The sequence below is a fragment of the Malus sylvestris genome, chromosome 11, assembly GCF_916048215.2.
Source record: "Malus sylvestris chromosome 11, drMalSylv7.2, whole genome shotgun sequence".
Lineage (NCBI taxonomy): Eukaryota > Viridiplantae > Streptophyta > Magnoliopsida > Rosales > Rosaceae > Malus > Malus sylvestris.
Genome location: NC_062270.1, coordinates 13,260,723 through 13,288,132, shown reverse-complemented (window position 1 = coordinate 13,288,132; position 27,410 = coordinate 13,260,723). Strand labels below are relative to the sequence as shown.

The 27,410-nt window shown below is 37.4% G+C and overlaps 1 protein-coding gene across 1 annotated transcript; it reads left to right on the top strand.

The window, feature by feature from the left end:
• The first annotated feature begins 17,783 nt into the window (after positions 1-17,783).
• LOC126590764 (probable glucuronoxylan glucuronosyltransferase IRX7) lies at positions 17,784-20,214 on the top strand. The gene is made up of 4 exons (XM_050256266.1): positions 17,784-18,527; positions 18,623-18,987; positions 19,090-19,340; positions 19,447-20,214. Exons 1-4 carry the CDS (start codon positions 18,206-18,208, stop codon positions 19,910-19,912), a joined length of 1,404 nt encoding a protein of 467 aa, XP_050112223.1. The 5' UTR covers positions 17,784-18,205; the 3' UTR covers positions 19,913-20,214.
• Positions 20,215-27,410: the final 7,196 nt, after the last annotated feature.

The following is a 27,410-nucleotide window of genomic DNA, read 5'->3' as shown; positions in this document are numbered from 1 at the left end:
CGATAACGGTAAAATAGTAGCTTGTACGCATCACGAAAAGACGGTCAACGAAAGTCAACAATCTCACCTTCAACGGCATTTTCGTCAATTCACTTTTTTCAAAATTAATAAAATCGTAAGATTAGGGACGGATTGTTACAGTTTTTTTATTCATAATTGATTAATAAATTCAGTATACGCATATTTTGGATCGTATTTGACCTATTATGGTAAAAAATGCGCTTTAATTTGATTTTGCTAAAATGAGTTGATTTTGTGGCTTTTCTCTTTATGATTTGTGGTCTTCTAACTGGAGTTCCCTTTCTAGATTGGGCAACCTTAGAACTCATGCTACTAGTTTTCTATTTTCAAAACTTAAACTTTACTCATACTCATTTATATATTATAGATTATATATTATATAGAATAGTTTTTTAGATTAACTAACTCAAATCACTTGATGATAGAGATTAGTGGAGTTAGTTATTTTTCACTTGAAATCAAAGGGGTTCGTAGCCTAGCCTATTTAAAGTTTGAGTATTTAGTCTCTTAAGGCATTCAACTGGATATAGGCTAGAAGATCCACCTTAAAATTTACGAAGTGTTTTGGTGATGCATGTCATTGACCCTACTATGTAACCAGGGGCGGATGCATTGAGGGGCAGGGGGGTCAGCTGAACCCCTGAACTCAGTGAATGTCCAGGGATAACTTGAGTGTTGACTTTCCAAACTTTGGTAAATGTTCATGGATGACTTGTGTGTTGCCCCTTTAAAGGTTGGAGTTGCCCTTCATATATGCCCTTCAATTGCTTGATAAAATGCATTAGAGAGGTGTTGCCCCTTTACAGTCTAGTCCTAATATTATTTACCTCTGGCTTGTTTGTTAGTTGTGATTACAATTGTAGGTAGAAAAAAAAGAACCAAGTAAAAAATTATCAAAAAATGCAAAATAAATGAAATGGTGATCTCAGAGAATAACAAAGCATCATCATTCTTGGACAAACATATTAATGAGAAGCAATGATATCAAACAATGTTAGTGTGTTCAAGATAAGTGTGTTTCTTTGTTAAGCATTCATATGGGAGCAGCCTTGGAATATGTTAGTTACCCACGCAAATGAGGCATTAACAGGTGTGCAGTATGCCTTTCCAAATGACTTTAGGCCTACCAAAACTTGATGAAATGTCGATATATATGCTATTTCTGTTAAAAAAAATTTGTGCGCAACGCATGTTGGAAATTTTGAGTAGAATTTCATTATCCCACATTGCTCACCACCACAAGGTCCCCTCACTTTATAAGGCTTTGTCATTTATAGAAAGTGATTGGACTGATGGGTCTTGGATAATAAAATTGAGCTCACCCTTGGGGTTGAGCTTTGGGGTGTGCTAATTAATTGATAATTAATATATAATTAATTATCAAAAGATAGGTCTTGAGCCTTGGGGCTCTTGAGCTCGAGCTTTAATAATTAAATATTTTAATTAATTATTTTCGGATTTGGTTAATTATTTTTAATTAATTTCAAATTTAATTAATTAATTATTATTTTATCAATAGACTCATCATTTCAGATGAAGTCTGAAGTGTGAAAGAACGCAGAAAGAAAAAACGCCTCTGACAAGATGTCTCCGAACAGATGCATCCCTTCCTCATACATGTTGCGAACATGCATAATCATATTATATATACATCTATCTACATGACATTTAGAACACAGAAAATCAACATTCTTCTTCTACAATCACAAATATCCTTTTTGTGAGAACCACACAGAAATTCGCCAGAAGTCAAGTTTTCCGGTGCTGGAATTCTGACTTGATTGTTGAATCCTGGTGAAGCAGACGTCTGTAGAACTACAAACACTGAGTAGGGGCGAAATTTCTGTTTCAAGGACATTGCGGTACGCAAGTCTCGATCTTCAATATTTCTGTTAAATATTATTTCATTGTTCATACACTGTTTGCATTTTATTATTTATTAGCATATACAAATTCATCATAAATTGTTGACATATCTCCAACAACGCACGCTATTCTTACTAATATCTCTAACATTATTTCCTAGATCCGCAATTGTATGTAACCTACATGCCTGTACGATTAGAAGCCCTTCACAAATACAAGAACAACTAAAACAAAGCATACATACCTCTGACAATTTAACTAGTTTGTTCCTTCTCACAAACACAACATGGCCATATTCTGTAGACACAATAATTCAGCACACACACAATGTCAGAAACACAGAGTCATATATTTAGGCTAACATGTGCTTATACAGCTCATACCTTGTAGTAATAGGGGGACGGTGACCCCAAAACAGTTTCGGTTGTTCCATTTCAATGTCCTTAATTAGGACATTGCATAGGCACCCACATAACTAGTTTATGAATGGGACCTCCATGCTTTGGAATTATCTTGTTCCTCCATAGGTGAGGAAGAGTTCATCTTTAATTTACTTCATGATCGATTTACAAATTTTTTTAGTTTATAATCAGAATTGTTAATATTATGAATCGTTCTAGAAAGATTATTTTTATAAAAATTAATATAATATGAAATCGTTTACTTATCAAACTACACAAATACAAATAGACCGGTTCAATAAAAATATTATGAACCATCTATTTATTGTTGTCGTTGATTGATTAAACGACTTTAATTTTAATTAGTTTTGTTTTTGTTTTTTGTAAAGATGCTATTTATAATGTGATTTATGATGTAAACACTATCAATTATAAATACAAAGGTTTACTAATTGAATACGAAGTAAATTGAGAAGAAATCCTCCTCAATTTAAAAAAGCCAAGCTCCTCTCTAGATTTATCGATATTGTTAAATGATCATGCGTTCCACATAAACAGGACAAATGGGCTTCTTTGTATTTTCATTTCATCTGCTTCCCAATCAACATTTATCTTGCAAGTTACTTAATATTATGGTTCAGTAGTATTTATTTATATTTATAAATATAAGATCTTAAATTTAAACATTGTAAATGATGAGTTTGATATCAAATTATATGACTTAGCCCATGTCCCCCTCCTTATGTAATATATCATTATTTGAAAGAGAAAAAAAAACTACATTAATGGTCCCTGTCCCTCATGACTTACTGAAGCATGGCCCTAACATGATTGAATTCCAACCCAAAATCATATAAGAGCTTCCTTCCATCCACTTTGAAATTTGGGCGTAAGGTCCTGTCGCCACAAGTCCTGCACCATGTGGCTTTGTCTTGGTGGTCCATGTTCCCCTAAGCTTTTAGGAAAATATAATTGAATGGATCACCATGCATTGTGGACTTATTTTCGGGAATAATTCATCCATGAGAGATATATTTGTTGACAAATTTTTTTCCTTACTAAATTATGATCTTGGACTCTTTAATTTGGTTGGATGTTTGTAGCTTCCTTCTTTTGTGATTTAACCATGTTGCAATTCAATTACAATGACTTAATTTAGTTAACTTTTTACAAATTTATCAATGAGCAACAAATGCAACAATAAAGACAATTTTACATGAGTAAACTAGGATTGGTATCAAGACCGAATACCATGCATATCGACAACTGAATCGTGCGTCATTAGAATAGCTAAATGGATACCGAACATCGACATTGTCACAATCGATTTACCGACTATCGACTAACCAATTTTGTTGGTTGATTAAGGTTGTAAGCCGATGAGCTTAACGGCCATGGAGATTTGAGTTGGTGGTGGTAGGATCTGTGGTTAGTTTGGGAGACGACATGGGCTTTGATGGGGGCGAATAGTGGAGGTGGGGTGGGATTGGCTTTAGGGAGGATGAGGGCAACAATGACGGGATCTGAGACGAACGTGAGGAGGAGAGAGGCTTAAGATGAACCAAAGAGAGAGGCCACAAGAATAAGGAAAAAAATTATATCGGTTAGATATTACCGACAATTCAAATTTAAGGTTCTGAAATTGCTCCTAACCAAGGAAGAAAATATCGGTAATATCGGAAATATCGGTAGTCCGAAAACACGGAAATATCGATGGAAATATCGGGATAATATCGATATCGATAAAAATTACATGGAAACCACGAAAATTGTAAGAAAAACTTGGAATTTTTTATTGAAACTTTGCATGATGTTTACTTAGTCAATTATCTATTAGTTTATCACAAAAAATTGGAAGAAAATGCATTGCATGATGGATTTAACTGATTTAAGTTGATTATATAGCGAGCTGGCAAACATTATGAGTGTAGAAAATATGTAGTAATTAATAAAAGAAGTTTAAACACACCATAATCATTGATATATTATGAATTAGTATAATATTTTACACTTTATACATTGCATGATAAGATACATGAGTGACTTATTACCTTTTTTATTTATTTAAGAATTATATGGTTGTGGGGCTTTTATTTAAAATTTATATTGAAGATGCTCTTAAATTATGTAAAAGTGTAATCGAAAACAATAATTTATAATTTATATAAGATATATATATATATGTATATATATATATATTCCACTTTATAAACCGTCCACCTCACCTTGCTATTTCCCATCACCCATCCACTTGGGTGGTTTTCATAATTAAAACCATCTCAAAGTCCATGGTTTTCAATTTTTAAACCATCCAAAAACGTCAACATTTGCTATCTCACATTACCCAATTTTTTGAGTCCTCAACTTGCACAACCACCGCATATTATTCACACTCTCTCATCTCTGCTCTCACTCACTCTCTCTCTGCCTTCGCACTCTTTCATCTCCGCCTCTGCCTTCGCACTCTCTCATCTCTGCTTTGCCTTCGCACTCTCTCATCTCTACTCTCACTCACTCTCTCTCTCTCTTCGCACTCTTTCACCTCCGCCTCTGCCTTCGCACTCTCTCATCTCTGCTCTCACTCTCTCTCTCTCTCTCTCTCTCTCTCTCTCTCTCTCTCTCTCTCTCTCTCTCTTCACACTCTTTCATCTCCGCCTCCACCTTCGTCACCGATCCCACCGACGACAACCCCACCTCTGTCGTTGACTCCAACGATGACCACCACGACCCCCAATCGCCCCCAAACCCCAACCTCAACCTCCACAACAACCACCCATTCTCCTCCTCCCCCGGAGCGCGCCCCGCCGGCGCCGCGCTCGCCTCCGTCTCTGTTCCACGTCTGCTTCAACCAAGACCACGCCTGCTTCACCGTGGGGACATACCACGGGTTCCGGATCTACAACTGCGATCCGTTCCGCGAGCTCTTTTGCCGCGACTTCGACAACGGCGGCGGAATCGACGTCGTTGAGGCGCAGATCTTAGGTCTGAGTTTGCAATAGATCTAGGTAGTGCGACGACGCAGCCTCGACTGCCTTTCCGACGAGATTTTTTCGATAATATCGCGATATTTTGACGAAAACATTTGGATACCTATTTAAATATCCATTGTGCGAAAAACCGATAATATCGGCGATATTTTGCCGATATTATCGGCATTTTCTTCCATGCTCCTAACCACTGATACATGCAGTTCGGTACGAAAACCTGTTGAAAAGTTTTGGTTGCCAAAACTTTGGCATTTTCGGTTGAAAAATCGGTTGGTTCGATCGGTATCTCAATGTGTCGGTTAAAAATCATAGCCCTAGCACAAACAACTCAATTGTTCCTATAATAGCAAGAACTGAAATTACAAGAACCAAAGTCATGATTTGGTCAAACAAATTTATGACGTTATTTCTGTAATGTAGGTGAAAATAAGCTGTGTTTACAAATAAAACGAGGCATCAAATTTCTTTCGACCAAATTAAAAAAATAGACATTAACCTCAAACACACATAATTTTTAGCCAGGTTATTTTTTCAGTATGCATTGCGACATATATAGTAGGAAAATGCTCCATAAATTTCTCTTTCGTCATTTGATTAGACAAGCTATACATCTAAGATTCACACCAATGAACTACTGACAATGATGAGACTTAAATTTGTCATATTTTATTTTCTCTTTGTTGTCTAGTTCAATACTAGATTGAGTAAATAGAGAATTTCAATATTTTTCTTCTTTAAATTTTCAGTCAACAGTCTTATAATTAAGATTTAACAGCTAAAAATTCAAGTATGTAGGATTCATCGAATTATCGTAGAATCAAAATAAATGTTCAAAGTTTTACAACACATTTAGCCTCAAGCTAAAGCTTACCCCATTGCATCTTTTTCCTCGTGCCTTCGAGGGCATCCGATAAAATTGTATAATTTACTTGTGAGATATGTTTAACGTGGCAACAAGGGCAGTGAGATCTTTGACACAGTCCAACATCACATAAATTGGGATAACCTAATAAAAACAACAGTCTCTCTGTCTTTATTCTGACTTTAATCCATGCAATATTTGCACTCTCACTCCAATAATGCATGCAGTGTGGTCATTTATATAAAGCTAGACAACGATGGTGACAATTTTTGAGATGCTTGGGAGGGACAACAAGCACCTGGTAAAAATCTTTGGGCACCTGAATTGAGTGATTGCTTATTTGTCACAACCTAATTGGGTGGTTAGTACGTTTAATCCGTGGTGCAGTTGATAAATACAGATTGTTTGTTAAGTGATTAGGAATCAGTCAATTCTCATGTCAAGGACTCAATGATACACACATACAACTGTATATATATTACAAGGTGAGAGAATAAATTGATGTCAAACTAATCATTTAAGAAATTAGAATCTAAGACGTCTTACTTATAACGAAGAAAGTATTACTAGATGGTAGTTGTTGATGCACAAAACCGGAGGTCTTGGAATAACGTAAATCCGACCGTGAATCTGCAAGAAATGTAAATAACACAAGATGTATCGTGGTTCGCCCTAAGATTTGGGCTACGTCCACACTGATTATTGTATTTCTCTGGGAGGTGAGGGGAGTGAGGGATAGAGCTTCTGAGGGTGAGAGAACTCTTCTCCTAAGAAATGGCCTCCTCTAATTGTGAGGGTGAGGAGTCATTTTATAGAATAAGGGCTCCTCACTTATTACATATTTGCCTCTTCCTTTATTACATAATTACATTTGAGTTCCCTGAGTATTTATACGAGGTCTAAATACGGAGGCCCTAAGTATGGTATAAACAGTAGTCCCCCAAGTCTTCAGTCAATAGAGTCTTTTGGCTGGAGACTTGAAATTCAGTCCATGTGTGGACCGAAGTAACTAGATGTCATCTAGGACTGATACTCGATATGAGGTGGTGCCCAATCTGAAATGATGCTCATCCAGAAGTAGCACATGTTGTGAGGCTGCTCTGCTTGTGGCTTATGTTGCCTTGGTTGGCTCGGGTTGTGGCGTTGGAGGTGAGGGAGTCCCTTTTATAGAATAAGGGCTCGCTCCTCAATACATAAATGATGGGCTAGAGTCGATGCTCGTGGTGAGGCGGTTGCTCAGTAGACAGCGATGCTCTTTAATGATGGTGAGGGAGTCCCTTTTATAAAATAAGGGCTCACTCCTTAATACATGAATAATGGGCTAGAGTTGATGCTTTAATGATGGTGAGGAAGTCCCTTTTATAAAATAAGGGCTCGCTCCTTAATACATGAATAATGGGCTAGAGTTGATGCTTTAATGATGGTGAGGGAGTCCCTTTTATAAAATAAGGGCTCGCTTCTCAATGCATGAATAATGGGATAGAGTTGATGCTCTCTAATGATGGTGAGGTAGTCCCTTTTATAAAATAAGGGCTCACTCATCAATACATAAATAATGGGCTAGAGTCTCCCAAATATTTTTCATGAGGCCCAGTTGAGGCCCAGTTGAGGCCCAATATATGGTACATAATGTAGTCCCCCAAGTCTTTAGTCAATAGAGTCTGTTGGCTGGAGACTTCAAATTGAATCCATGTATAGGCCAAAGTAGCGGTTGTTCGGAGGCAGTATTTGTATGCCCCGCACTGAAGCTTTGTAGGTGAAACTTTGCAAGTGAAGCTTTTGAAGCTGGAACTCTGTAAATGAAGCTTTTGAAGCTAGAACTTTTGTAAATGAAGTTTTTGAAGATAGAGCTTTGTAAATGAAGCTTTTGAAGCTAGAGCTTTTATAAATGAAGCTTTTGAAGCTGTAGCTCTGTAAATGAAGTTTTTGAAGCTAGAGCTCTGTGAATGAAGCTTTTAAAGCTAGAGCTCTGTAAATGAAGCTTTTGAAGCTGATTGACATGAGTGATGCTCATGAATGTTTATGTTGATTGACATGAGTTATGAGTAATGCTCATGTATAATTTGGGAGTACTGGACGTATTTTTGATCATCTGATTGGTGGTAATAGCGGTAGGTTGCCGAATAGTTTTGGAGTACTGGGCGTACTTTTGATCACTTGGTTGGTGGTAATAACGGCAGGTTGCCGAATAATTGTGAAGTACTGGGCGTACTTTTGATCACCTGGTTGGTGGTAATAGCGGCATGTTGTCGAATAATTGTAGAGTATTGGGCGTAGTTTTGATCGCCTGGTTGGAGCTATTTTTTGCTTATGGGCCTTCGCTCTCTACATAAAATTCCAGCCTATTTATTTTGGGCTTTGCCTTTTTTTTTAATATTATTATTACCCTCTGATGGGGTTTATACAGATGTCTCCGAAAGATAAAAAAATAAATCACATTCTACAGAAACAAGAAAAGCAAATCACATCATTCTGGTAGGGTGTTTATTCCTTGCTTTTGCTTTCTCCTTTCTTTTCTGCTTTGCTTTTGCTTTTGTTTCTGTTTCCCACTGCGTTTCTTTGCTCAAGTAGACATATCCTCTGAGCCTTCAGAAAGTGATTTCACATGGCTACCACCCTGTAAAGAATATGCTCCTTGAAGCAGGAAAGCAAGAATGTTGTTCGGATATGGGCACATGCAAGCTTTGCATAGTTGCAGTAGATAATTGTAATGGAGATAATATATATATATATATATATATATATATAACAAGTGAGTGCATGGTTGAAGTTCATGGAGGACCCGTTGGTGGTGCATGTGCCACTGCTAGTGGATGATTGCTTTTGCCTGTTTTTTTATGATGGTGTCTCTTTCTTTTTGAGTTGGTGGTCGACACATTAATTCGTCAAATAAAAAATTCTTATCTTCTTTCATCAGCTTTCTCTGTCCACCACGACATTGAACCTCAGCTCCATGATATGGGTTCATCTGAAAAACAACTTGGGATTGATTGTAACAGTGAAGTAAATGTTATCAGAAGTGAATGCTATCAGATGGCGGTAAATGCTATCAGTGATGATCTCAACAGTGAAGTAAATGCTATCAGACGGCGGTAAATCGATCCTAATCTTGTCGGCGTTGAACCAGAACAAGAACCTCTGGACCTGAATCTCCTTTAAGTCGATGATCGCCCCGTATGTGAGCTTGCCCGTTATGGTTTTTTCGTAGTAGACCAAGTAATCGAACTGAATGTAGCAGGTCTTGGGCAAAACGACGATGAATCGAATTGAATGTAGAGATCCTTCATGAACCAATCAGAACCACAAGGCGACTTTCCATTTGAGGAGGACCTAGATGAGAAAAAAATGAAAACTAAGATCTAATGAGTGGGATACTGCTAGGGGGATTTATTCCAATCTGGGCCAGGATTGACAACGGCGAAAGCTACATAATGTTGCAGACAGTAGGCGCGGTGTCGCCCGCGGCAGAGTTGACGGAGGTGTTTGGAGAGTTCGGACCTGGCGGGCTCGAGATCTAGGGCTGAATCGTACCTGAGGCGGGTCCACCGGCGTTGCGAACCGGGCCAGAGAGACCAGGCTGGGCCTAGGTGAGAGGAGTAGTGGGGATACCTCGTCCGGCGGGCCCTCAACAGTCATTGGCACGAGAATGACGTGCAAATCGTCGGCATCTTCTTCAAAGAAATAGATCAAGACGGCGGCTCTTTTGGGTCTAAACTTTTCTGGGTCCCTTGAAACAGGGGTGTCGGATTCTGCAAAACCCACCTGGGATACGACCTTGCCGATGGTTTCTTCGATTCTCTGCTCCTCAATGTCGTCATCGTAGGGAAGAGGCGGCGGCTTATAGAGGCGAAGCTTCTAGGCTAAAGTGATGAGTCTCTGTGAGCCTCCGCATGCATTGGGTAGCTCCATGGGTAGTGTCAGCGATGGTAATAACCTTCTGAGGATTCAGATCATGGGTAGTGCTGAGGATAAGGAAAGAAGACGGCCACAATAGAAGCTAGAGCTCCAAGGGCAATGCTGGATGCAACACCAAATGGGTGCATGACAACTCCAGTTTGAGCACCGTGAATCACAGTGGCAACATAAACATTCACAAACTGCCTAAATGCAATTCTCTTAGACATCAAGTGCGTGGACTCCAGCAAAGCCACCACAAAAGCACTCAATGCTACTGCCGCTGCCGCTACCTCCACGGAAAAGTTTTTAGGCTCCACCAACCAAAGGGTCAGCATAGAGAACCTATGTCGTGGCAAAGATCACATGCCAACAGCTTCTCATGATGTCCCCAACCATTGCATCCAGGACTATTAGGATTGTGGTATATGAAAAGGACGAGTAGGTTAAGTACTTTTGAAGTTGTGGAGGTCCATAGAGGGTGGTGCAGCCGACTATGATGCATGCCAAAGCTGTGCGTAGGGCGGAGCATAGGTGCATCCGCCATAACGATTGGGTTTGGTGATCTCCCATTGTCGTGGAGACCAACAATTTATGTCACGAATTGTTTGTGAAACAAGGAATTAGTGGTGTGAAATGAGATGAAAGGGTTTTTGCCCTTCAAGTGTTGGGAAGCTTGTTGGTTTTACATACAACCTGATGAGAGGAAATAAGGGTTGGGAGGAAGGGTTTGGTTTTCTTGGGTTTTGCATACTTCACGGTGGACAGTGGTGAGGTTGTGAAGGTTTCACGGTGGTGAGATGAAAAATTAAGAGAGAACCGACATAGTTTTTCGTGTCGATTCCCACAGACGGCGCCAAATGTTGATGCACAAAATCAGAGGTCTTGGAACAACGTAAATCTGACCGTGAATTTGCAAGAAATGTAAATAACACAAGATGTATCGTGGTTCACCCTAAGGTTTGGACTACGTCCACACTGATTATTGTATTTCTCTAAGAGGTGAGGGGAGTGAGGGAGAGAGCTTCTGAGGGTGAGAGAACTCTTCCCATGGCCTAAGAAATGGTCTCCTCTAATTGTGAGGGTGAGGAGTCCTTTTATAGAATAAGGGCTCTTCACTTATTACATATTTGCCCATTCCTTTATTACATAATTACATTTGAGTCCCCCGAGTATTTATACAAGGTCTAAATACGGAGGCCCTAAATATGGTATAAACAGTAGTATTAAGTAGCTGTTTTACGAATTTTTTGAAATGGAAATGTTATTTTAAATTTATGATACATATTACGAAGAATAAGCTATATATATATATATTCATATTTTAAACTTATTGTGATAATAATAGACAACTTTCTATTGGACGGTCTTACAAGTTCAATAATGTGACACTTCAAGAGAATGATATCTAAGATTGGGGTAAAATACAACAAAAATGTCAGTGGAGGGTTCTTCACTTATTACATATTTGCCCATTCCTTTATTACATAATTACATTTAAGTCCCCCGAGTATTTATACGAGGTCTAAATACGGAGGCCCTAAATATGGTATAAACAGTAGTATTAAGTAGCTGTTTTACGAATTTTTTGAAATGGAAATGTTATTTTAAATTTATGATACATATTACGAAGAATAAGCTATATATATATATATATATATTCATATTTTAAACTTATTGTGATAATAATAGACAACTTTCTATTGGACGGTCTTACAAGTTCAATAATGTGACACTTCAAGAGAATGATATCTAAGATTGGGGTAAAATACAACAAAAATGTCAGTGGAGGGTGCTTAATCGATGACATTAATTTTTGTATTCAATTGGACGGACGGGAGGAAGAATTTGAACTTAGGCACTTCTCCAATATTAGAAAAATTAATTTATGATATTTCACGGGGTTATGTTTTCTTATACAAGAGATTACTCTTCAACATATTGTAGTTTTCTTCTTGTCACTATGGAAAAGCTCACCTTATGGTGTCATAATCCGTATTGAAAGATTGGGACTTATGATCTGCCGTTTATAATTATAAATTTAAGTTCACTTGATTATATGTCAAAACCCAGGTAGTCCTGCAAATTTGTCATCCTTATATTACTGCCAATCTTTTATACAAGGAAAAAAGAAGAAGACATTTTAGTCAGAATGGTCATTGAGATTGGTATAGTTCTTTATTTTGGTTCTTGAGATTTGAATTCGATAAAAGTAGTCTCTAAGTTTGTCCATCATCAATTATTTTGATTTTTTCATGAAAAATCTCTATTAAACAAGAACCATAATGAAAAGAAAAAACCCTCAATAGAATAAACAATAGACCAAAATGATTTGACAAGATGTAAGGATATTTTTGCCTTTTGATCTTATTGAATGAAATTTTTTCACAGAATGACCGAAGTGATTGACGGTGGACAAACTCTGGACCACTTCTATTGTTTTTAAATTTTAGAGATCAAATTGAGAATTTGTGCCATTCTCAACGACTATTTTAGCTTAAAATGAAAGAAAAATAATTTGCACTTTTATCTTTTGAAAGCTTGCAAAATGGTCATGAGCACATAATTACACCACCACATAAATAATACTCATATGATTCTAAACTCCAAACAAAACTTATGTAGGGAATCATTTACTGGTCCTACAAATTTTCTTTTCAGTTCTTAGTTATTATTGCATGCTTTTGCCCAATTAGATAGCGTGACAATCTAGTTGGAGGATAACAAAGATAAATGATTATATTTACGATCTCAAATGTCCTCCATAAAGGAAAATGATTTCTGTCCTTTTTTCTCTTTCTACTCACTTGTGTTTATTTATATTTTTTTTTGTCTCTTTTATTTATCCAATATGTGTTTATTAAATTTCACATTATTCGATCTAATTGATTTTGTGTCATGGTCTAATAGTTAAATTGGTTCAAGGTGAAAATATTGGATAATTTACTTAGAAATGCTAGAAACCTTTATGCTAACCTTTGTATTTGGACATTTTCACTTTTTACATGGAATGTGTCAATTTTGTACACAAAAAAAGGCCTTAAGTGCGCTTAAAATTATATTTTCTATTTTTCATCATTAATTCCTAGCCAAAAGCAGTAAAAGTCTTGTTTCTTGGATAAAAAAAATGACCATGTCATTTGAAGAAGTGAAAAGATCCAAATGCAAAGATTGCTAGCACTCTCCATTAAGACAATAGTAGAGATGATGCCCATGCCGGTATATGACTTATAGCGAAGGTGTGGCTAGTCGCTACTCAAATCAGCAGAACTTCGGCCTTGCACACACAAAACAAAAATGATAATAATGTCTTCAGTGTGCTAAGGGAACGAGTTTGTTGGCCTAGAGGAGCCAATCTCTTCTTCTGTTCTAGTCGCTCATCGTTGTCGACGTACCTTCGCCCTACCGTAGAATGATCGATCGACCGAGTCCCTATATGATCAAGGAGGAGACTGTCGCAAGACCTAATTCATTGATGGTGTTTTATATAGTTTATCTATTTGTATTTGTATTTTGTTGAATTATAAATAATTATTGGTGGTAGTGAATAGTTACCCACCGTCATGGGTACACACCTGCCTCACACTTTCAATCTTTGAAGAAAATAGACGCGACCATTTCCTTGCATACAACCAAATATGTATCTGTTAATGTATATCTTGCAAATCACGCTGCAGAGCTCGAAACTCAAATGTTTAAATTATAGTAAAAAGTCCTATCTTGTGGCTAACAGTAACATATTGGATTTTAACCAATTTATGGGCATTTATTTGGAAATTGAGAAAATTGGAGCATTTGTCATTGAATTTTGATCCAATTAGAGTTTTACTCCTTGAACTTGCCACACTCTGAAGCAATGATCATTTTATATCCAAAATAAAGGTGTAACATCCCACATCGTCTAGGAGAGTGGATCATGTAAGTTATATATATATATATATATATATATATATATATATATATATATTCTACCTAGCACGACACCTTTTGGGAGCTTATTGACTTCGGGTTCCATCGAAACTCCGAAGTTAAGCGAGTTCGCGTGAGAGCAATCCCATGATGAGTGACACATTGGGAAGTTTTCGTGTGAGTTCCCAGAAACAAAACCGTAAAGGCGTGGTCGGGGCCCAAAGTCGACAATATCGTGCTACGATGCAGTTGAGCCCAGGATATAGTGGGGATCCGGGTCGGAATGTGACAAAAGATATCTAAAAGTAAATGAGAGAAGGTCTAACGAAGTTATAAAAAAAAATCATCATATATAAGAGAAATGTGATGAGCAATGATATGACACTAAGCCCAAAACTCTTGGATGCATGATGATCCTTTTGTTCATTGTTCACATTATGATGAGTTTAAAAATCAATACTCACAAATTCTTAATTCAAAAATCAAAACTCCAGTTAAGCCAGTATTTAAGAACAAATACTTATAAAATTATACTAAGCCCAAATCACTTGTATATGATGAGGCAGCAAGGTAGACGTTTTTCCATCTCATAGCTTAACAAAACCAAGTGGACCAGTTGTTATTTGGTACAAAAATACAGACGCACGCAAATCTATCACACGAACGCTTTGTATTTTTTATAAGCAAACTTTTGACTAACACAGAATCTTTCACTGTGTTTTGCAAAGCCTCCACCAAATCATGCATGCACAGCTCGAGATTATATTCTATGTTGCCTCCATTTTCAGAATGCCTTTCCTTAATTATTAAGTACCAAAAAGACAGCATCCACTTTTTATCTAAAACCCAACTTAGCTTAAGCTGGACAGTTGCCCAAATCTCACAAGATTATGGGTCCCCAATAGATGTGATACGACAGTTTTATTGAGTTGTTTTAACTTATTTTATTTTCCTGAACAAAAGAAAAACTTATGGACACATTTTTGGAGCCGTTAATTATGGACACATTATTTTACTGCAAATCTTATAACTGGAAATGCTCATTTCCTTTGTATTTAAAGAAATTGACAGTTTGTGATGAGAATATTACATATTACTATAACGTTCTAGATCTTTTCCGACACATATGCATAGTTAACGATGTTAAAGAAAATAATAAGCTGTTCTGATCATGACGTGTGTACAACAAAGTTATAGTACATTAAGAAGAGATGAAGACTTTTCCTGTTAGAGAGAAATATTATCCTTTTATTTTTGTATCGAATGGTAGGTGTCTTCTAAATTCTTCAAAATGTGGTTATGCTGCATCCTTACGTATGTTGTATGCCCACTAAGCATTTGAATGATAACAACTTCTTGTGAAAGCTCAGTGAAACCAATACCAATTAGGAGTGTGACTTAGCAACTCACACAAGTAATCTGCATAATTAATGGAGTATTATGACGCCAAATTATCTCTATTCAAATACGACATAATTATGTTGCTGCGTTTTTAGTTCGTTTTCATCTTTTTTTTTTTTTTTTTTGTCTTTTCTATTCATTATTAGCTTTCTTTTTGCTAGTGCAAGTAACCAAATTTCGAACGCACAGCTTGGCAGCTTGCCGTGCACGATATGGTGGAACTCCAGTCTCGATCAAAACCGACTGATGAGTTTTGTTGACGAGAAATGATAGTCATACATTTTTTTATTTAGTTTTTCGCACACTTTTAATTAGTATTGTTTGTTTTGGTAAATAAAAGTTCAAGGAAATTTTGGTTATTCGCACCAGCGTCAGTGTATATTCACAACTTTGAATCGAAATGACTTAAGTGTAGCATCTAACTATCAGGTGTCATAATATAAATTTTCGTAAGAATTTTCAAATCGTGCACCAATGAGAACTGTTGGCAATAGAACGCCCGCCTTGGTGAGGTGACACAAAAGGCAATAAAAAAATTGTGAAAAAACAAAATAGTGTGTGAAAATTAGGTGTCTTTTTTAATTTGTGTCAATGGTTATTAAAGGTAGGGCATGAAGTGATGAAGTATGTGGGCTATATGTTGCGGTGTAACATTTAATTAAAGATGGTGGTGGGTTCATACGAAATATGTGAATTAATTAGAAGAATACATGACATTCTTCATGAATGACCCAGCATGCAGGAAAGGAGCTTTAGATTAGACTACCAACGGTGTCCATACGATGCTTCGGGTTACAAACAAAAGTCAATAAAAGTATATAATTTTACAAATATTACCTCAATTATTTGTATCCTACAAACTACATAAAGACTCAAGTTTACAATAAAATTATGATCTTCCTATAGAACTTGTGTATAAACTACTCTATCACCAAATCATCTGTTATTCTTTTCGAAAATGAATCGCCAAGGCATCAAGCAAACTGTTATTCAAATGAAAAAAAACTACTTAATACTTGATAGCAAAATCATAAACGACACTCAATATAATCATGAACTAAACCAACACCATATTCAACGATTCATAAAAACCATCATCAAATTAAACCCTTAGTTTAGCTGGGCACCATGCAAAGCATGCGTAAACATGAAGCATCAAGTAGATAGTAGATAATAGATAAAAGCATCAGGCATTATTAGACGAATGCGTTGATCAATAACATGGTTGATGAATTAGGCAATAAGAAAGCTACCGCTTTGAGAGCTCTTGTTTCTTCAAGTTTGAAGGCTTTCCTTCGAAAACATAGCTGAGAACGAATATTATAACGACTTGTAATTCCAGCGTTTGAGTTGTTTAAATAAACATGTTAATAGTTTATCATAGCCATTTAATACTATGGTCTAACAATATTCTTTTTCACTTGTAAGTGAAACATCTTATGTTCGTTAAAGACGAATTTGAACTACATTATTACTAGCTCATTATGAGGCTAAACTCATCATCTCTCCTTAGTACAAATAGTATCATTTATTTAAAAAAAATATTTATGATAATCAACAAAAAGAAATAAAAGAGTGCAAATAAAAAATAAAAAAATAAAATGAGCATATGTGTTTTGGTTTAGTTTTGTAAGTTTTTAAGTAGGCAATTCAACTTAGGATTACCGTTATAAAATCTTACAAAAATGCTACTCATATCACATAGTTGTACTATTTCTCTAATAGAGATTAAACTCACATGTGTTGTGTGCCCTACTTCTATTTAAGAGATGATATAAATATATAGTAAGTGTAATGTTATTCTAAATCTTAGCCAAATCATTTGATTGGTTTGGCCGTCATTTTAATATGTTATCAATTTTTGCGCGAAATGATTATCATTTTATGGGTAGTATTTTTTAGCGTGCTCAAAATTCCAAACGACGAAAAGGAAAAAGAAAAGTCAATTTTCATGTAGTGCACTAACCATTCATCCGTAGAATACTTTTCCAACCGTGACACGAACGGAATGGGTAATTGTTAGCAAATCCTCATAGAACTTGTGGTAGAAAATTAACACAAACCACCACTAACCTCCTTTGGCATCCATGGAATTCCAATTTTTAATGATTTTCTGGTACTCTCATATACCATCCTAGTTTTCATAACTAGCTTTCCCTTCTCTTTTCATCTCATATACCTTTGCAAGCCTCCTCACCATTGTCACCTTTCAACGGAATGTCATGTCTTTGTTTCTCGAGATAAGGCACCATCGAGGATATGCCTAAACTGAATAACCTAATGAACGGGGAGTCTTTGATAAGGGTGATTAAATAGATGCTTACAGACTGGATTATCGGATAACACGAGAGAAAACAAAACATAGCTACAGCACAAGTTAAAAACTGTGCAAGTTTTAAGGTGCACAAAACGGAGGGCAATATCGTCATTTGAGCTGGCAGCCAAAATGAATGAAAGAGAGTATTTTATTGCATACCGAGACCATCGCCGAGGTGTATTCTTCTTCTCTTCTTCCACCATGTGACCCCCTGAAACCCAGCTCTTCCTCTCTGATCCCTGTCTGCAACTCCCCACACCCACCATAATTTATTCTTTATTTTTATCTTATCATTGTTTCAATTTTTTAATTCCAATTATTCATCAAAGGTTTGAACTTTCCCCATATTGTTTCTTTGTTTTGTTTGTTTTTAGTCCAATTCCAAAAACGAAACGCCAACAAACCCACTACTAATCTCCCAATCCCATCACTATTCCTTCGTTTCCACTTCATCACCACACCAAGAACCGAAAGCCCTCTCCCAACCACTTAAACCCTTCCATTTTTTCACATCAAAGCTTCAATATTTTCTGGGTTTTTAAATGAGATGGTGGAGCTGCAGCACCAGCAGAAGCAGATCAAGAGAGCCCCAAGAGCCAGAGGCTTCTATGTCAGGATGAAGCTCCTGCCCACCACCAAAAATGGAGGAAGACTGGTTCCCCAATTGGAAAAAAAGAACTTCTTTTACAGATATTGCAAATGGGTCCTCTGGCTCTCCCTTTCCCTCTACTTCTTCAGCTCCTTCCTCATCAGCAACCACAACGAAGAACAAAACAAACCCCCGACCTCCCTCTCCACAACCCATTTCTCCACCTTCGCCGCCCGCGCCCTTATCGAATCCGCCACCATTAACAACGCAACAAAACAAGGTCCGAGGAACAAAACCCATGTTTTACTTTTTTCTAATGTTTGATACATTTGACGAATTTGTAGTTTCTGATGCATTGTTCATGTTTTTGTTCAGGCACATTGTTCGACGGATTAAAGGTTTACGTCTACGATTTGCCCCCGAAATACAACACGGATTGGCTAAAAAACGAGAGGTGCAGCTCCCACCTGTTCGCCTCCGAGGTTGCCATTCACCGGGCCCTGCTGACCAGCGACGCGTTGACCGTTGACCCCTATGAAGCCGACTTCTTCTTCGTCCCTGTCTACGTGTCCTGTAACTTCAGCACCGTCAATGGCTTCCCGGCGATCGGCCACGCCCGAAATCTCATTGCCTCCGCCATTGACTTAGTCCGGGCGGAATACCCGTTCTGGGAACGGACGCACGGCGCCGATCACGTTTTCGTCGCCGCCCACGATTTCGGTTCTTGCTTCCACACCATGGTAATTAATTACGTAGCCTCCCAGGAAAAAAAAAAGAAATGAAAAACCGCTTTCGCATTTTTCGGGTTTTTGACAACGTTGTCTGGCTTCGCGTTTCCTCAGGAGGACGTGGCGATTTCGGATGGGGTACCCGGATTTTTGAAGAACTCGATCGTGTTGCAGACGTTCGGCGTGACGCATCACCACCCATGTCAAGAGGTAGAGAATGTGGTCATTCCGCCGTACGTCTCCCCGGAAAAAGTACGGGCGACGCTGGAAAGCTTTCCGATAACCGGCCGACGGGATATCTTCGCCTTCTTCCGAGGGAAGATGGAGGTCCACCCCAAGAACGTCAGCGGCCGGTTTTACAGCAAGTAATAATGGTTTAATAATTAATCAAGTAAATCGACATATCAGAGTCTTAATTATTAGTATTTTGTTTAAATTTACTGATATGCCCATGGTGTATTATTTTTGAAGGCGGGTGAGGACGGAGCTGTGGCGGAAGTACAACGGTGACCGGAGGTTTTACCTGCAGAGGCAGCGGTTTGCCGGTTACCAATCGGAGATCGCGCGGTCGAAATTTTGTCTGTGTCCTCTAGGATGGGCCCCGTGGAGTCCAAGGCTGGTAGAATCAGTCGCTTTGGGCTGCGTGCCGGTGATCATAGCTGACGGGATTCGGTTGCCGTTCGACAACGTCGTTCCGTGGGCGGAGATATCGGTGAACGTCGCGGAGAAGGACGTGGGGAAATTGGCGGAGATACTCGAACACGTGGCGGCGACCAACTTGACTTCCATCCAAAAGAAGTTGCGGGACCCGCGTGTTCGAGGGGCCCTACTGTTCAATGACCGGGTCCACGAAGGAGACGCCACGTGGAACGTTCTTTCCGCTCTGGCGACCAAGCTGGCCAGGTCACACAGGCGGGCAAGGGTTTCGAGCCAGTGACGCAACGACGCGTGGACCATTGGAATTTTGAGAGGAGAACTGAAACAGCCTGCCAGCCAATGGATGCGCTTGGCAAGTGGTGTACCGGAAGACAGATGGATATTTTTGATAAATTGCGAAGTGGGTGGGACCTACGAATCTGAGGTGGCGAGTTCCAAGTGGTTGGTTGTGGGGTTGGCCGGAAGATGGCAGCGTAGTACAGTTAGTACTCATGTACATGTACCTGAAACAAATACTGTAAATAAGTTCAGTTTTTTAAAATAGAATAAGTAATAATAAAACACCCAATTTTTATTGATTTATTTATTTTCTTTTTAATTTATGAGATCTACGGATAATTTTATAATTTTGGTTAAAAAAAGCACCAATCATTTTTGAAGGAATAATTTATTTTTTCGGATGTGGGGTTCGAAACTCAAGTAATAGTATAGAGTATTTATCCATGTGTGACAATAAATACGCCTTGGGAGTCAGCGTGTCTCGTGCAGTGCTGCAATGGTGGTCTGTTTTTTCGTATTTTTTTTATATTTAAACAATATAGGTTTTCGAAAATTTTATGGGATTTTTTAAATTTAGTTTTCTATTGAGAAGTAATAAATAAAGGATAAATATCAGCTTATTATCCTCAGATTTCATGATTTTTAATATTTAGTACATGAAATTTTTTTCGCTCCAGAATCATGCCTAAAGTGTTAATTTTAGGACAGTCTCATACATCTGTTAGTCTGACTGTTAAGTCACCTGATAACTAATGACATGACGTTCATATAGACAATTACTGGACACTACGTGTCATTAAGGGATCTACGTGGAAATTCAAAATTCAAAAAAACAAAAAATATTTGGAGACAAAAAAAAATCGAATCGTTTTCTACCTCCCCCGACCTTCCCTTCCTCTATGGACACTACCACCACTCTCCCTCTCCTGATCCTAACCGCTGCCAAAACCAAGAAATTTGTACGAAAGATTCAAATTCTTTTCATTTCTTGAATCCGATTGTAATTTACGGCATTAAATTTCTAGATCTTTGAAGAAAAAAAAACATAAAAGGAGGAAAAATTAAACCCTAAAAGTTAATTTTGTGTAAGCGAAAGAGATTATGTAATTAGTCTGTGGAAATTGTTTTGGTGGTAGGAAAATTTGGATTTTTTAGCGATTTATGGTCGCTGGTGGATTTGGGTGGAACAATTTCAAAGAAATAGAGGAAATTTTAGGGGGTGGTGTGATGGGGAAAAATGATGAAAGTGCGAAAGTGGTTGAAGATGTAGAAGAAGGTGAAATTTTGGATTCGACTTCAGTGCAAAGAGGTCGATGAGGAAGATTTTGTCAAGCAGGAGAAGCAGAAGGAAGTTAAGATGGTGGTTTCATCACTGCCGCCCAAGGCTCAGTCTAAATCCAACGGCAGTTGGACGATACGCGACATCTACAACTACCCGAGATTTCGGGGGTACTGGTCCGGCTTGGTTAACCTCGCTTGGGCTCAAGCCGTACAGAATAAGCCGCTCAATCAGCGTTTGTAGATGAATGATCCCGACGGGAAATTGAAGTGATATTTGTCGTCGTCGTCGGTGATTTCATCCAAAAGGAGCAACGCGAAGGAAGTGGATGAAGTGGTGATTGTTGATAATGGTGATGAAATGGATGCTGAGAATGAGGAAGGGGAGTTAGAGGTGTTTGGGTTAATATTTGAACTTTGGGCCGAAGGAACAGAAGCCCAACAAGAACCAAGAAGGCATGACTCTGCCCGAAAGCCCAGCATCAAACCCATTCGCCCAGCCCAAGGCAAAATGATGATTCCACATTTAATGCAAAGGCTAGTGGCTTGAAAGAAGTGACACTTGGTGGAAATCAACTTACTCTCAACCCAAAAATATTTTCTGAATGACAGAGTACGTAAATTACTGATGATTCACTACCCCTCAGCTACTTTCGGGCTGAAACCAAGCTACAAGCAGTTAGGCTAATTCGCCTATAAAAGGAGGAAAAGGGCACAGAGACAAGAACACTCAACCAATCAAACAAACAAATACACAAACTCTGCTCAAGCCAGATTTGCATACGAAACTGTAGTCAGCCCCCAACCTCAATCCTTTTCAGGATCAGCTCTCACAAAAGCCATCTTTTGTCTAGTTTAATAGCTCTGCTGCTCACCAAGTAGTATCGATTTCTCTTGTAACTTTATTTGTCATCCATTCTCCCTTGAAACCCTCAGACCCCTACAGTGGCAAAGAAAAGAAACGGCGAAAGGTCCAACCTTGCCTGACAAGGTTCAATCTTGCCCAATTCCCATTATTTTGTCTTTTACTTAATAGATCTAGTGTTGTAATGAATTCTCTATTATGTATTCAAATCATTTTAGGTATTTTAATGATCCAAAGTTCAGCTTACTCTCATATCTGGTTTTAATTAAAGGGGTTTCACTATCTTAAAAGTGGATCCACTTAATGCCGTGATTAGACCTGGACCTCTGCTCGTTTACCATACAAGATATACAAAAGTCTTTGCCTCAAGGCATAGAAAAGAATCTAATGTAGACTTAACCCATCCACGACAATCCTTTGATAATGAGAAGTTAGAGTAACTTGGGGCGCAAGTAATCGAATTAAATCCACTAATTTCACATCTGCCATATTGAGATGGCAGTGACACGCCTCAGCACTCAAGTTAGTTTTGACTGCGAGCCTCATGGCCTATACTTAAGGCCCGACAAAGGCACCTTTCAGAATTAACCCTGTAATCTTCTTGCAGCCCGACGAACAAAGCAATAACCCGACAGTCAACCAAAGTGCCAACTCCACGAGGAGCTGTGTGCTCGAGCTAGGAACGTCCACAGCCGATATTCCTGCCCGAACAAGAGGAAGGCGAGATTGATTTGGATTCGGAGCCTGCCGATGGCGAACACACAACCGCATCTGAGGAGGTTAGAGATGGTGTTTTGGTTTGTGATGATATGGACGTTGATAATTCTGAGACTGGTTTAAAGAAGCGAGTGAGTTGGATTTAAGGAGGCTTTGGAAAGTGTTACTGTAAATGAAGTAGAGAAGTAAGTGAACTGATTGTTGTCGAAATCGGATTGATTGGTCAATTGTGGGAATGAAATGATGATATCCCAGTTTGAGTAATTTGCTCTGTAGCTATTAGACAATGTTTTCTTACAGTTTGGTTTATGTTTTGTAGATCATTTGGGCAACGGTTAGGATTAGGAGAAGGAGGAGAGTGGTGGTAGTGGCCATAGAGGAAGGGAAGGTCGGGGGAGGTAGAAGACGACCATTTTTTTATAAAAAAAAAAAAGAATTAATTTCCACGTGGATCCTTTAATGACACTTGATATCCAGTCATTATCTACATGGACGTCACGTCATCAGTTAACAAGAGACTTAATAACCAGACTAACAGATGTATGAAATTGTCCTAAAATTAACACAAATATAATTCTGAGACGAAAAAAACTTTATGTACCAAATGTTAAAAATCACGAAACTTGAACGTTTACCCTAAGACCATCTCTAACCTTGGGCTAAATGCCAAATTTCCCCCTTAGTCCCCCCCCCCCCCGGGAAACCCAATCCAACCTAAGCCAAATCTTTGGGCTAAAATCCAAATGCCAATTGAGGGCCAAATTCCCCCCAAGGAATCGCCCAAAAACGTGTGGACTCTCTCTTTCCCATCCCACTCTCGGCACGGTCACTCACTCCACTAACCCCACGCGGGCATTAGCCTTCAACGCCCGACAAGGTGGGACCCACTGTCAGGGCTACTGTCGGAAGCAATTATGAGCCCAACGACTCTTTTGTTCATTGGACGGTTGGCATTATTGGACCGTTGGTTGATCCAACGGTCTAGATTCAATTTTTTTTAAATACATTGAATCCAACGGCTGAGATCCAATATAATCAAATCTAATGATAAAATTTAAATCCAACGGCCCAAATTTAAATCCAACGGCTAAAATAATTAAAAAAAATGAAGGCTTGCTTTGTGGAAAAATTTAGTGATTTTTCAATATTCATTGGAATTTAAATATTTTTAGATTAAAATGTTCATAAAATTAATTTACGATAGTCTACATAATTATTTTGTTAAAAAAAGTTAATTTAAGAAAAAAATTAGCCTAAGTTCATTCTTTAATAATCTCGAGCTAAAATTTTAGACCAGAGGATTGAGCAGAAAAGTTGTTTCTAGGCTAAAAGCTAAATTTTCTAGACAGAAAAATTTAGCTTTTATCCCAAGAGTTGAAGATGGTCTAAATAATAATTGGAGTGTATTTACAGAAAAAAGATGAATTGGAAAAACAGCTAGCTGAAAATATGAAAAGGTAAGAAAAGTTAAATAATTTAAGGAATAGAATGAATGGGAGGGGGAAAAGGCGGGAATACGATTTGTCAGAGGGGAAGGAGAAGGGACAGACAGGTTTAATGGAGACAGCAGGGTACCAGCTGAGGTATGTCAGAGGGGTGGTTTCCAAGTAAAGCTAAATCATACTGCCCATGGCTCGTAAGCCTAAATTTTAGACCCGATTTATCATACCACAGCATTTTACCTAGACCACGCATCCTCTTCTCAAAATAAGATAATGTTAACCAGACTAAAATTTGAAACTGTTTACAATCGAAAGAAAATAAGGAAATTAATGAAAAAGATTTAAAAATTTTAAGTTTTAACGACATAGATAAAATAAAGGGTAAAATAAATAGTACAAAGATTAACTTTTTAATGTAAAAATATGATTTTTCGTTAAAATAAATAATACATAGAGTTTTTTGTTAAGCATAATAATTAGTGATTAAGTAATAATTTAATTATCAATAATCATATCATTTTGTGTATAAATTTAGTTTAAAAAATCGGTGTCCTTTAGCATCTTTTAGTCAACAGGAAGATGATTCTATCTTCTCATAATCTCCCTCTTTTCCTCTCCTCTTTCATGCCTTCAAACTCAAACTTTTCTCCTCCAACAATACAATACTATAATATACTACTTTTATAAAAACGTGGAGAAAAAAAAAACAAGATTATATATATATATATATATATATATATATATATATATATATATATATATATATATATGTATGTATGTATAATAACGTAGAGTTAAAATAACTGTACTGAAATTAAAATTGAAAATAAAAACATTTTCACCTATGCACTCGTAGTGTCACGTACTCCGAAGATATATGTGTAGTATATTTGGGTCAAGCCCAAACAATAAATAAATAAAAATACTAACGTAAATGGGCCTATTTGTCCACTTGCTTAACGAATCCAACGAATAAGTTATCGATTTTACAGGCCAACAACGCATTGTTGTCTCGATAAGCAAGCAATAAATTCCTGAGGGTGCAATATTGCCATCTTACCCCTTATTGAGAAATGCATATACATCGTCGAATCAAAGCCTCAATCGCGCTCACACACTACCCTCTCGGACAATATCGTCCACATTACACAATTTCCTATATCGTAATCTTGATCATTCAAATACCTTTTTGCAATACTCATCTGTCAATCATGTATTGTGCGTAAAATCTCTATACATTGACTAAACGGTACTATAGCCACACCAAAATAATAACTATCGCTGTACGCAACTTAAACAGATATAGGTGTCGATCATAACCATGCTAAAACGCAGAACAGACAAAAGCAATATGTTCACTAAGGTCTGGATAGTTCATTCAAATTGGTTGTTAGTCTGAGGATGAAATGTGGTATTGAATAACTTAGTACACAAGGCTTTCAAGAGGACTTCCCAAAACTTGGAAGTTAAACGCGCATCATAGTGAGATACAGTAATGACATGCACACCATGTAATCTGAACAATGTAGTTCACAACGCCTCAGTGAGTTGATTCATTTGGAATTCCTCTTAGGTTTAGCGAAAAATTACGCTAAAAAAGCTAAAAGAACACTCAAGAATTTGATAGTCAAAACAAGTCCATCAAATCTAGAGTACAAGATAACTGGATTGAATGCAAACATCTCATTACAACGATAGCTTCCAAAATATTCAATCACCAACAGTAAAGATTCGTTCAGCAAAATATTTGTTAGGTGATTAAGGAATTAATGATCAACTAAAATTTTAATATCAGCGGTTTTTCTAGACAATTTGTTTGAGCGATTCTCCTAGGTAGTTTGTTTGCCTAAAAAATAATGTGAAGTCCAATAGGCAGACACGTGCCCAAGGTTGACTGGAATGCCTTCCAGCTCAAAAATGTGACTATGCAATCGCAGTTAAAGTAGATGTCGATTGAAACGCTGGAAAATCTATTAAAAAAATAAAATAAAAAAAATTCAAGAATGAGAAATTTTACTAAGTTGTATAAAATGTAGTCCATCTGGACCAACAGAAAGTAAGCTGATTTGTCAAGTCAGTCAGTAATCACCGAAACATCATCATAATCTCCACATGTACAAGATACCTTGTATCGGGAGCTTATGGTGATATTTCCCCATCGCCATTTAGATACAGGAAGTGATTACAACCACTCGAACAATTTCGTGATGATTTGTAAGTAACTCGTATCCAAGGTATAAAATATCGATGATATCGGAAATATCGGTAGTTCAAAAACACGGAAATATCGATGGAAATATCGAGATATTATCGATATCGATAAAAATTGAATAAAAACCACGAAAACTGTAAGAAAAACTTGGAAATTTTTATTGAAACTTTGGAGAATGTTTATTTAGTCAATTATCTATTAGTTTATAAAAAAAAATTAGAAGGAAATGCATTACATGATGGATTTAACTGATTTAAGTTGATTATACATCGAGCTGGCAAACACTGTGAGTGTAGAAAATATGTAGTAATTAATGAAAAAAAGATTAAACACACCATAATCATTTATATATAATGATTTACTACAATATTTTACACTTTATACATTGCATGTGCAAAAGAAATTGTCAAAGATTCATTGTCATGTGCAAATTTGTTTCTTGCAAAAAGAATTCAAAACAAAACCATATATATAAATATTTTAGCATATGTTCACAAAAACATAAGTGATATGGTGGTTAAGGTGTTGAAGGAGTAAAGTGGGAGGGGTTCGAATCCCCTTGGTGTTATTTTAGCATATTTTCTTTGTCATATGCAAATTTGGGTTTTATCTCGCGATATTATTGATAATATCGGGATATGAAAAAAACGATAATATCGGCGAAATATCGCGAATATTATCGATTTTTTTTCCTTGCTCGTATCAATACTCATAAATTCTAACTGAAATGGGCTGAAAGTGTGCAAGAGTATATATGTCTTTTGTTGCAATAAAACAGTAATTACGTTTGCACAACGAGGTAACACACGATAGTGCAATCGTAAGCACTGATCTGGTTTTTCCATCGCCATTGTTAGAGATCTAGTTTCTTTCCAAATAAAGGAGATAGCAATTGACTCTAGGTCATGAGTAAGATGGTTCGCTTTATACAATTTCGACTGTAGGGAAAACATAAGCGATACTCCGTCTTGCTGCATTAGCCCGC

What these genes read in the sequence shown, in the direction of transcription:
- LOC126590764 (XM_050256266.1), top strand. Translation starts at nt 18,206, where the DNA reads ATGGTGGAGCTGCAGCACCAGCAGAAGCAGATCAAGAGAGCCCCAAGA. An exon ending in TAACAACGCAACAAAACAAG is followed by an intron (nt 18,528 to 18,622) that starts GTCCGAGGAACA and finishes GTTTTTGTTCAG; the next exon opens with GCACATTGTTCGACGGATTA. An exon ending in AGCGGCCGGTTTTACAGCAA is followed by an intron (nt 19,341 to 19,446) that starts GTAATAATGGTT and finishes TTATTTTTGAAG; the next exon opens with GCGGGTGAGGACGGAGCTGT.